Source organism: Amblyomma maculatum, chromosome 1 (genome assembly GCF_055883805.1).
Source record: "Amblyomma maculatum isolate TAMU_Amacu chromosome 1, ASM5588380v1, whole genome shotgun sequence".
Classification (NCBI taxonomy): Eukaryota; Metazoa; Arthropoda; class Arachnida; order Ixodida; family Ixodidae; genus Amblyomma; species Amblyomma maculatum.
This window is the reverse complement of record NC_139344.1, coordinates 345,970,314-345,982,898: the sequence shown is the minus strand read 5'-3', so window position 1 is coordinate 345,982,898 and position 12,585 is coordinate 345,970,314. Positions and strand designations below refer to the sequence as shown.

Sequence of the window (12,585 nt, the reverse complement as noted above, 5' to 3'; positions counted from 1 at the left end):
GTCCGGGCAGCGAAGAGCTTCACAGACCTTCACAGCCCTTTTCCAACGGGGCTGTGAACTCAACCATTTAATCCGGGTGATGACCGCAAACTCTGCGAAGGCGAGCGAACGCTGCGGTGTCCAAAGCGAACCGACTCCGCGACAACCACATCCTTTCCGCACCACAGCTTCCGCCCATCTGGTTCCTCGGCGGCGCTGACCGCTTGCCGCTTGCCTCTCTGCCCACACGCTCTCGGCCGGCACAGCGGTAACGTCTGTAGTCGCTGCTGCGTGTGTGTGAGAGAGAGTGGGTGAATGAGAAAGAGTTCCGAGAAAAGGATGGAGAGGAGGGTGCTTCTCTCATGCGGACACTCCGGCCGACAGCGACGACTGCGGCGAGCGAGCGAAAGTAGGCCGGCCCCAACCTGACGCCGGATAGAAATCGGCGCCGCGAAACAGAAAGTTGTACACTCGCCCCGACCGAAGCTGCAGAGCCACCGCCGCAGCAGCTCCCGAGCAACCACTGCGCACGCCGCTCCCGTCCATCATCCCGAGTGCTCCGCGTGCTCCGAAGGAGCATCATCCAATCCGCCGCAGCGTCACCGTCCGTATCGTGTGTGTGTGGTGGAGACGAAGTGAGGATTAACCCGTTCGTTGGTGCCGGTTGTGAACATAGTCACAGGTGTCGTCGTGCTTGGGTTGGAGTGTTCGTCTCCTGAGCGGTTCGAACGCCGTCGGTTTTGTTTTTAGAGCCGTCGTGGACGGTTCGTCGTCCTGTTCCTTGTTGTCATCGTCTTCCCCGTCCGCGCGGAGGTGTGCGGTCTGTTTTTCTCCCCAACAGCAACGACAACCCGTCGTTGCTTCTGACGGCAACACTGCAGCAATGTCTGGCTCCGTCTTCGGAGTGGTGACGCAGGCCGCCGGCTGTGTCTTCGTGCTATGCTGCCTCTTAAGCTGTGAGTATCTGAAACGCCATGTTAATTCCCGTTGCGCTGTATCGTACACTTCTTAAGATTATTTTGTGTGCAGTTGCAGTCGTAATTAGATGTGACACTCTGCGTCAAAGTGCGTCTTCATCACTCGAGATTTTTGTTTTTTTCATTTGAATCTTTATGAACAGCTAGAATAGCGTGCTATGCCCAGTAGCACATGCCGTAGCATTCGCTGTACTCACATCGTCTTTTAATTATTGCTGTATATTGCTGCAAACCTAAAATTAACGATTTATGTGAAGACGGCTAGCTAAACCGAAACCATCCCACTTTTAAGCATTTTTCAGCCGGTACAAGGTCGACAACGTAAACAAAAATAACTGTTGACATAACGTTTTAGATACGTCTGGCACCGCGGTCAGACCACGGGCCATTGATTACAGGTAGGGTAGCATGAGATAGATATCAATCGCGGCCAACGGAAACCAACGGAGGGCTATTTCCAGATAATCGCATGGAAAGCGGGCAGACCCCTACTTAAACAAATCCACCCGACTTTAATTTATAATTGAAAGCCAGTTTTTTTTTAGCAACAATCGCTTCGCGCTCAGTTGGCTCGTTTTTTCGAAGATAGACATTATACGTCCCAATAAACGACATCAGAGATCTTTAGCACCGTAAAGTATACGTCGACGACCCAGAGTTGAACGGTGCCCGCTCAATTTTCTCGATTTCTCGGCTTACGACGCTGATCTGAGGCCGGGTCAGACGTCGTCATTTCCAGCAACCGGTTCGCGCTATTCACTTTACCGGCAACCCTCCGTAGCCTCTCCGAGTGTGAGATTTCCTCGCTTTCTTTGTTACCGCGAAATCTCGCGCCCTTTTTCCTGCGCAGGCGGCGTTTTGTAGCGCGCGGTTTCGCTACGTGCCCCAGGCGTATTGGAGCGCGCATTCGGATCTTGTGCCGCTTGAAATGCTCTGCTTGACTGCCGGAGGAAGCAGGCAGGCAGTCGGAACGGTACCTGCTATCTTAACACCTCTAGACTAGGAGAAAAAAAAAAGGGGGGGGGGGGGGGGGGGACAGAGAGCAATAAGCGAAGGAAGCTTTGCCTAACGTTCTAGAGACGGCGCGGGCGCTTTGGTTGTGAATTGAGGAGAGCGTGTGTACAAACATCCGCTATCTTCGCTGCGCCGCAGACGACGCGGGCGGAGACAGATAGTACGTGCCGATCGGACGCGTCGAAGGAACAGCCCCATCTTCTTGGCTCAAGGTCGTATGGCTAGATGTCGGTTGTTGCGCCGGAGTTTGAGTTAATGATGAACGACAAATAACAGCGCTTGGTATTGAAAAACAACAACAAAATATACTTCAAATGCTATTGGAGCTTTTCAGGGCCACTTATTTGTAGGACCACTTCTTTTCTCGGGCGCTTTCTGCGATTGGCTTTCACTTACCACTCCGTGACTGTCGTCATAAGCTTGTGAGAGCATCCCACGGTGTCACAGTCGCACCGAGCTAGTTGATAGCCACGTACTCATGGTTACGTCAGGGTCGACCGTTAAAACCAACAGTGACGTTCGGCCAGAGAGGTCACACTCACTCACTACCCCACCTCCCTCTCAGTAAAGAATCTCGGTAAAGAATGGGCAAATTCTACAATATCAAATTACAAGACGTCACAGTCATTGATGGGATGATGTGGACCAGCCGATTTGGAGATTATCTGCTGTGGGAAGTTAAGCGACGGCGGATTTCTTCTCTGTCTCTTTCTCTTTCTCACACACATCATTTCTTTCGGGCAAGCGAAATCTACTGACCAGAACAAAATAAGATGCGACCTGAGATTGTTTTCTACTATGAATCAGAAAGGTATCTGTTCTTTATGACTACCTCGAGCGAAATGGAGGACAGTATAGTGCTCAGACGTCAATAAAGTCTCACGCATGTCAGGTTAAACGCCAGAAGACGATGATCATCCTTTAGATGGCTGAAGTTGATTAGCTTGAGACCGCTTATTTAAAACAAAGTCAAAATACTCATGCACACACACACTAAAATCGCGCTATGACTTCGTAGACGATGAATAAGCCTCAATATAATCAGATATGATTGTGGCGGTGGGAATGCTCGTAAAGATAGGAACAACGAAACGACATTCGTGGTGAATGCGCACATCGAACGCTAAACATATGGAGAAGTCAGTCAAGCGAAAATACGCGTGCTCGCACCGCAGACAAACAGCGTCGTTCTCAGTATCGTCCAATCTCGATTCCCGCGAGAAGTGAGCACGGCGCGCATTTTGCCCACTTAATCGAGCGCCGACGACCTTAGTCGCACAACAATCACGCAGGCACACCGCTCTTATGAGGGAACCTGCACGTTTCCCGGGCGACCTTTCTGACAGATCGGAAAACTGGGCTAGGCTTCTCCCAGCGCCAAGCCCGCATGTAAAAGCACCGCGCAGGAAACAAAACAAAACCCGCCACCGCCTTTAGCGGGCTTTTTCCACGCGCGAGCCCCCAGCAGTGCTATATCTTAACTGAAAATCCAATCTTGCAAACACAACAGGTTCCTTCGAGGGCCGCCATTGCCTTTTATTGCCTCTTTCAGTATTTTCTCTTTTTTTTTCCTTCTCTCCTACAGAACGACCGCCACGCGGCTTGCTTTCGTCACTCATTAGTACGCACGCAAGAGAAAGAACGGGCTGACCGACAAATGACCACGCGCCATTTGCATACGAGCTTATTGCTTTATTCTCTTTTCTGGTAGAAGGGGCAGGGGACAGAACAGTCGTGCTGAGCGCGAAAAATAGAAACGCCACGAAGGACGCGCGTTTGTAGAGAAAGAGAGGCGTCCTTGCGCTGACCGTGAAGTGCGAGCATACACGGGACGAGGCAAAAACTTGGCACCAGGAAGAAAGTGTTCCCACCGAGATTAGTCGCTTCGACTTTTTTCCGCAACGTTCTTGTGGTTTCTTTTTCTCTCGAAGAGGCTGCTGCGTCTCTTTAAGCAGTGCGCGAGATGCAGACCTGCCGGAAGCCGACCGAACCAATACGGCACCTGCCGTCCGAACTGGCTAACTGGTCGTTAGAGACGTTAAAAATAGGACGCACCAACATGCCGTTCAAACATATCCATAAAAGTTAGGTTATCAAACTTTCTGCGCTGCTTGCCAAGTGGCCGGATTACCATATGTTATCAGAAAGATTCACTGTGAATAGCTTTGAATGTTCTCTCCTGATGTCGAGAAAGGGAGGATGCTGCAAATTAATTTCTCTCCAGAACGACATACATACATACATACATACATACATACATACATACATACATACATACATACATACATACATACATACATACATACATACATACATACATACATACATACATACATACATACATACATACATACATACATACATACATACATACATACATACACACACACACACACACACACACACACACACACACACACACACACACACACACACACACACACACACACACACACACACACACACACACACACACACACACACACACACACACGCACATATATATATATATGCCCATGGATCAGTACGTAGAACTTAAACACAAAATTCCTCTCAAAGCACATTCCCATGCGTCTATAACAGCACACAAAAGCAATGGGAGAGAGGCAGAAAGTTTGGAAGTTTGGGGCGGGGGGAGGGGAGGTGGAGGGGTTTTTGTGAATGCTAATAGCCTGCATCGCAGGGAAAGCGATGAGTGCTGGTCCGGACTTTTCGTCGAAGAACAATAATCAACTATACCTGCTTGAGTCGCCTCACGCAAACAATGTCGCATCCATACGTTCCTGCCTTCCTATACATGTCTCTTTCCTGGTCGTCTTTGTCTCGGAAGGAGGGTACGTGCTCACTTAAACACCTGACGAGGACTTTCGTTAGCAAAAAACACAAATGGCGAATGCCTGGGCTAAAGAGGCGAGGCTTTGAGAGGATGGCTTTCGTTTTGTCTATCTCGGAAAGCTCCCTCCGGTCTTTCTGACCACGCATGAACGAGCAAGGCCGAAGCTTCCACGCTGGCTGTACAGTACAGATCGCATCTTGGAAGACACTCTGCGTCCGTTCCAGGCCAGCGGTGTTGCCTCTCGTTGCGCGGGTCCATTATTAGCCGCATCCAACTGGGCCAGGAATCTAGCGTCGCCCGAATGGAATTATGTGTGGCAGAAATGAATGAGTCGAGTTGGGGGAGAGTAATGAATGATGGTGCACGGGTAAAACACAGTCATTGAGAACCTTGTTCGTCTTACTTCGAATAAAGCAGCTTGGACGCGACTTCGCCCGTCGCAGTTGGCTTGCTCGATGCCTCAAAAAAAGAAAAAAAAAAAAAAAAAAACACCCGTAGAGAAATAAATCAAAACCAGGCTTGTTTACCTTTTCGGAGCTTGAGAGATTCCTGCTCTCAGCGATAGCACGGTCTTATTTAGATTATTACAAGTATAGTGATTGTATTTCTAAAATTCGTCTGATATACCATAGCAGTGTTTGCGTTGTTTCTTGCTCAGCCAGGTACGCTGTTCGATCATGAGATCTCCAGTACTTTGCAAGCTTAATTATTTAATAGAAATCCCTAATGGGCTTTTTTTTTCTTTTTCTTTTTTTTTTTTTTTTTTTTTGTCTCGCCAACATGACACGTGGTTTTGCTCATGTTGACTTGAGCTGCTCAGTGGGGTTAATGATTCTGGTTGAAGCATCGTTTTTACTCACTCCGCAAAAGTGCTATTAGGTCATTAATTAGTCTATGACCTTTGACCCTTTACTGCACGTGGATACACTTATTCGAGTGGTTTGAACGTAACAAAGGACAAAAAAATCGGCCATGAATGAAACACGGCAGAGATATTTCAGCATTGTCTTGTTTCACAATTTCATATGCCATTAGGGCTCATAATTAAACTACAGCGGGAAAGACAAGCACGAAGAAGGTGACAAGGCGCGCGCCGACTAGAGTTCCGAGTCGCCGCTCATCTATAGTTTCCTCCCTCGTCCTTGTCTTTCGTGCTGGATGGTTTCAGTACAACACCTTCGCAACTATACAAAGACCCCGCCGGGGTGGCGCAGTGGTTACGGCGCTCGACTACTGTTCCCAAGGATGGGCGATCGAATACCGGCCTCGGTGGCCGTTTTTCGATGGGGGCGAAAAGCAAGGCGCCCGTGTGCTATGCGATGTCAGTGCACGTTAAGGAACCCCAGGTAGTCGAAATTTCCGGAGTCCTCCACTACGGCGTCTCTCATAGCCTGGGCCGCTTTGGGACGTCAAACCCCACAAACCAAACCAACCAGCAACTATACAAAGGCGATTTAACGCTTGCTGACTGTACTAGCATCAACTTCTTCGTGGTGGCTACGGCGTTACGTTGTCAAGCAGGATTTCACGAGTTCGATAATGTGCAGCGGCTGCGGCATATCTACGAAAGGCCTGAGCACCTCCAATACTGATAAGCTGGTCTTGTTCAATAATTTCAGTTATTCGAATATGATCCCGAGCATCGCTCTGACGATCGCCCCAGTCTAGAGCGTTGTTTTGAAAAATAAAACCACAATAATTTAATTCTCATTTTAAGTTCTTATTTTAAACAATGTCGTATTGTCACATTCGTCTCTGCAGCTAACGATAAGCAGTGCATTTGTTGATGACACTCTTGATAGAGCCTTTCTCGAGAGCACAAACATAAGTTTCACATTCTCTGCGGTCTCGGGACGCGCGTCCCCTCGTACCATTTCTCCGAAGTGTTAAAAGCACCAACCTACTGACGCTAGTAAATAAAAAGGAGCCGTGCGGTTGTCGCTTGTTTCGCCTGTGGGCGCCCCATGCTGTGCGACTTGTTTGGTTCCGTGTCCATACACCGGCGTATTGACTCCGCGCAGTACACATTCTTTCCGCAAAAACAGCGCTTGCGGACAAGCTTATCGCCCTTACGGATCGCCCTCACGTCTCAACTTGAAATGCTCCGTGTGCAGTCTAAACAGAGGGTTTGTGCGGGTGCGTTTTCTCCGACTCCCCTCCTTCCCATGTTTATTCCACATCTGTAGTTATTAGCTGCGTCTTTTCGAGCGTGGCCTGAGAGCCCGTTCGTACATTTAGTGTGCTTCCACCACGCCGCACTTTTTGCCGTGTGGGGTGAGAGGGGGGTCCGAATAGGAAGCGCCTGGCTATCTCTACGGCTGTCAACAGCGCAGTCTGAGGCTTTCGGCGGCCTGTCTCCCGGCGGGGTGTCCCACAGTGTCACGCTTCTGTTTCTTGAGCAGGGCCATGTCAAAAATGGAGGTGGCGTATCCGGCAGGTGTAGAGGCTGCGTACTGACTTACTTCGGCTTCGGTCGAAACGTATTCATTAGATAAAGAAAGCGAAGAGGCTAAAGAAATAGAGAAAAACAAGGAGGCAATGCGATATTGCATCTGCGCCCTCGAGGCCGACTTACTGGCCCTGTCTGCTGTGATTTCATGATGATGAGGTTAGTTTAAACACAGATTGCGTTAGTTTGTCCACTGAGTTTAACGTAAGACGTGGCGAACAACCGCTGCGTGAGTAATATATATAACGGTGACTTTAAATTTGTTGTCCTTCACATCCACCCATTAAAGACTAACTGCATGGACAATTGGTCTGCTTGAAGGTAAGTGCTGAGCATTCAATGACACGTAATAACTGCGGTCAGGAATGGCGTTTTTTTTTTCTTTGTTTTTTTTTTTTTTTTTTTTTTTTTTGTGCGCGTGTGAAACTTTTTCATGTATTCTAGCGTTACTTTTCTACACATACTAGTTCGGGAACACGTATCGAGTACAGCCTTGGAGATAGCCTCTAAAGTTCTGGAAACTTTACTAGTCCTGTTGCACTATATCGAAGTTCCTCCTGCGGCTGTTTTATTTCCGTTCGCCTACCCGAGATTTAATGTACGAATTTTAGCGCTGACTTAGGTTCTTTTTTTTTTTTATCGATTCGATCCTTCTAAGGAGATGAATCGTCATTTAATATGTCTAACGTGGCCTCCTCGCAGACACTATTGATACGTGAATTGCATGACATGCATCGTCACAGATATACAGTTCGTGGTTACGCGCAGTTTATGATTCGAGTGTCGGCGCAGGTAGCCATTAGAGCAACACATTCGCCGAGGTCACGCTGGATAAGCAGCGTGCGCGTTCCTTCCACCTCACTGAACTTGCTCAACCTACAACACCTGGCTCCAATGAACAGCTTCAAGTTACATCGACGGATTGTTCTAAAATTCATGAGCGGAAAACCGAGCTTGCGTATTGCTGCAGTGGCGTCTACAACCACGTAACGCGCGAGTGGCTGTTCAACCAACGTCCGCGCACATCATCACTGCAAACACCGAAGACGCTGAAGCAGCCTATGCTGCAGCTAGCCCCGTGGTTCCACACGTCAAAGCAAGGATGAAGGCTCGCTAACCGCCAATGAAACCGTTACCGTACTGCGCGGTCACATCGAAGATAACGACCGCGGATGCAACCGCAGACCCGGCATAAGCGTATACGGGTGCATACAACAGAGCGGTGAAAACGTGCACGGGATATAGGCAGAAGGCACGAGTAGTGACGGCTTTTTTGCGCAAGCCGCGCAGAGTACACCTTATCCCTTCGGCCCCCCACACTGGCTATGTATCGTGTACCCGCGGGCGATGCTAGACCGTTGTCGAATGCCGAGCGTCCGACGAATGAACGGAGGAAACCAGTCGGACGAGTAAAGCGGTGGACAGATAAGAAGATGGGTGCTCGCATCCGCGTGCGAGACGGCCGTCCCCGTAACATGGTTCTGGCGCAAAAGTGACCGCACGCGCGCGCGCGAGGGCTTCCCTCCCGCTTTCCCCCTCCCGCTTTCCGCGCGCTTCCGATTCGCGCGCCGCACGCGACTGGCAGCAAGAGCAATAACGGCAAACCACTTCGGCGTTTTGCTTTGATTTTGGTGAGTGCATCCGTGTTTGTGTGTGTTTGAATAGTTTACTGGTGTATACGTTTTCAAGCGAAACGGAGTGGGTTCAGCGAGCCTGTTAAGCAGAGTTCCTGACCTTCGCGCACGACTTGCGGTGGAAGCGGGCTAGAGTTTAGTTACAACGCGTTTGTGCACGGGAGGGCGTGTAAAACGAGTTGGAAATGCAATGGTGCATGTTACTTGACCGGGACGAACTGTAGCAGGTTGCGTAGTTGGCGAAAACTCAAGGAGATATGCGAATGACTTTTGGCATTAGTGATGTTTCGATAAAGAAAGGAGCACTGCATGCGCAATTACGACATAACTTGATACGGGACAGGTGTAGATAAATATGGCTTTGGAAATTGAGCAAATCAGTCTTGTGAAATGTCTTAGGTTCCTGCGATTTGCACTTTCCCTGTTGATTGGCATCTTTTGGGAAAATTACGTATGATTTAGTGGGTATAAAGAAGAAATTCAAATAAAATTAAAAAAAAAAACCGGAAACTTCCCTTGTCATATTTCGCGTGCAAATCGCGATTCCTAAAACTTCCTTATTGGTCCCATTCTTGGGCGCCAAACAAGAAAGAGGATAGCGCATTCTGATAAAGCTTGCAAACGTATTCAAACTTCCTTTAAACCTTTAAACATATGCAAACTTCAGCGTATAGCGGATTCTGATTAAAGCTTTTAAAAGCATTCAAACTTCTTTTAAACCTTTAAACATATGCAAACTTCAGCGTGTGCTTGAATGTGGGACGTTCATTAGTATGCAAATAACAGTTTATATCTCCGTCAATCTTTAAATAAGCTTCAGCAGTGACTATAATTCTTTCTTGAAGTTCGCCTCGATGTCGTAGGATGGTTGCACTTTGTAGTAGATCGAGCCCTGGAAGTTCCGCCCAAGATAAATATTGCGAGGATTGAAGATCTACGTACTCGAAGACGAGATACGTCGATCGTGTGCAGGCCTCTTCTATTCCTCCCGGATCGCCATGCGTTGTTTGCAGGTCACCCTTTCAACACACGCCCACCTTGTCTCCAGATCCAGAACAAACACTTCACTACTTACGTGCACCGCAACTTACGAGGTGAAGGGTTTCGAGAAGACCTATGCTGGAACTATCTTTAGAATAACCACGTATGAAAGGGTCCGCGCTTTGATGCGCCATTGTTTGCGCTCTACGGTTTGCGATTACGGATTTTCGGCGCAACCTTCGGCCCGGACTAGCCGGTTGAATCTGGGCCGTTGGAAAGAAAGAGAGAAGCCATCGTTCCCTTCGAAGCTGAAAAGTGATGACGCTCTGACGTAAACGAGATCCCTTTCTCAAGACTGCTATATTTACTGGATTCAGGACGCCGCCGCGTTTATCGTCGAAGGCTCTGTGAAAATACGTGGGCGTTTTTTCAGGGACTATTTGCTCATGTGTCTAGAATCTTACCAGTTGAACCCAGTTCGCCCTTTTCCTATTTGTATGCTTTTTGTTTTCGTCTCAGAACAAAATATATTCGACGTTAACTGCACTCGGTAGGCACCGAAACGTTGTTCAGTTATCCGGTGACGACTTGAAATGTGTCCACTGTGGATGCAAGTGGTTATATTTGTGAGCTAGGGTAACTTTGCAGGCTCTGTCATTTTGTGGTTTTTAACTTATTGCGCGTACTGAGCAGTCGGAGAAACTCAGCTCTGTCATTTTGTGGTTTCTAACTTATTGCGCGTACTGAGCAGTCGGAGAAACTCAGACTTAGCTGACCTTACACAAAATAAGCTCTTTTATGCCAGCCGATGGCTTTTGTTCTTTAGTTTTTCTGGCTATTAACTCCAGTGTTACGCTGAACCTCTGTTGAAGTGCTTCAAGGGAAATCGTCTCGTTTTTTGAGGTTATAACTTCGTGGGTCTGGAAATGGAAGAGCGACGGACAGGCGGTAGCAGTCAGGACCAATGGTTTAGCGTTTATACATATAGGCAACTTTCAGCTCTTCCCGCATTATCACCCAATCTTCACGACTCTCTTTCGTCGTCTCTTTTTCCTGTCCGAGGTCAAGTGAGCTAGTCATCATTCTACCAGCTATACGTGTCCCCTGTAGGACAAACGGCGATCACACTTGCCTCCATTTAATTTCCCTGCCTAAGGCAGTGGCCCATCCCATCCATGAAAGCTTCTCTAATCTGATCTGTCAACAAGCTCTGCCTGCCACTATACTGCATCACATTTTCTCGGAATCCTTTCCGCTGTCCTAAGCTGTTATCAGCGTTACATTCTCAATTCTGCCCTCATTTTTAATAACAGACTATAAAACACAGCTCCGGTTAAACTCTGCCCTTTTCTGTAGACTTCCTGCGGAGCCGAGAACTACGGCTCACTCTTGCGTAGCCTTTTGACACGGAGGCTGAGAGGGGCATGAATTGAACAGAAGCCTCGTGCGTACACGCATGCAACGAGCGTCGACGCCGCTGAAACGCGCGCGAAGAGACCGCCTAGCTGCCCCCAAAGGACGCAGCGTGAGATCTACGAGGTCGCCAGCGGTCATCCCCCGGACTGTTCCCTCCCCCCGGACGCGGTGGCCTTCGGTCTGAGATGTGGCTGCTCTTCGCGAAAACACGCGGGCACGCTTCACTCTGGTCTTCGATGCAGGAGGAAAGAGGGAAATGGATTTGGCTCGGACGTGGCCAGCGCAGATATTGGGCGCATTCCTGGTTTGAGGAGGACGGTCCGCGCCGTGTCCGTGTGTGTGTGCCGCTTCCTTGCGATCTTGCACACCCTGCGCTACCCAGCCTGGTCCCTCGCTCGCCGACGAAGCGCGAGCCGATGAAAAGCTTGCTTGACTGTGGCGTTGGAGTAGCGATTGCGGTTCGTTTATATATATATATTTTTTTCTATTCTCAAACATATGCCTTTGCATAGGAACGGGTGAGAGGTAGTATCAGTTTGTATATCGGTGCGATGATACTGTAATGAGGAGCGGTTTAGAGCACTCTTTAGCTTAAATTTAACCTCAGGGACTCGAAAAAAATGTAGATAGACCAAATTCGCGTGAAGTCATGCACTGAGGAATCAATGTCAACCAGAGGGGCTCTTCAATGTCTTACATTGATCACTGTCTTCTTCTCTTAATGTAGCACCAGTTATAAACTACAGTGCTCCGATCAATGTTTGTTTACGTAATACTGTTTTTAGCAACTTTTTCGTACCCAACAAGAGGAACTGGCTTTGAGATAAGCCGCGCTGACAAAGTTCTTCAACCTGCTATTGGTTTGCTCCTGATGAGCATCAGCAAGTCTTTCCAGATATATTACGCGAGTGATTTTTTTTCTTTTTTACTTTCGCCTGCATCGAAATGCCGTCATTACAACCGGAAGACGACCCTGTGACCTGCGCAACTGCTAAGCCCTCGCGGGCAGTGCAATTTTTCATCAGTGAAGTTTATTTGCCTTTCCGTGAATAAGGCTCCAAAGACCCAACATCTCGATCAATGTATACCAGTGCGCAACAGAACATTGCCAAACAGAATTTTTTTCTCGTCTTTTACTTTTTTTTTTTTTTTTTCGAAAGTACGCTCGCCTGCCTGCGTGTATACGGACGTGTCCACTCGTGAGCATTACGCCCCGTACAGCTTCTGCGGCGATCTTCGCCGTTAGATTCGCGTGTCAGTCGGATTCTCTCCGCGGGGAAGCGAATGGCTCTAATGGAG

General features: G+C 48.4%; 1 protein-coding gene across 2 annotated transcripts in view; it reads left to right on the top strand.

Annotated features, from left to right (window-relative positions):
- Positions 1-464: 464 nt before the first annotated feature.
- LOC146207661 (uncharacterized) overlaps positions 465-12,585 on the top strand; it is a 163,363-nt gene continuing 151,242 nt past the window's right edge. The window contains exon 1 of one of the 2 annotated variants that reach the window (XM_084589518.1): positions 465-935. In XM_084589518.1, coding sequence (XP_084445644.1) covers positions 863-935 — 73 coding nt within the window. In that variant the 5' untranslated portion in view covers positions 465-862. Of the gene's footprint in view, positions 936-8,532; positions 8,887-12,585 lie in introns of those variants that run through there. The other variant, XM_084589526.1, reaches the window with a different exon arrangement.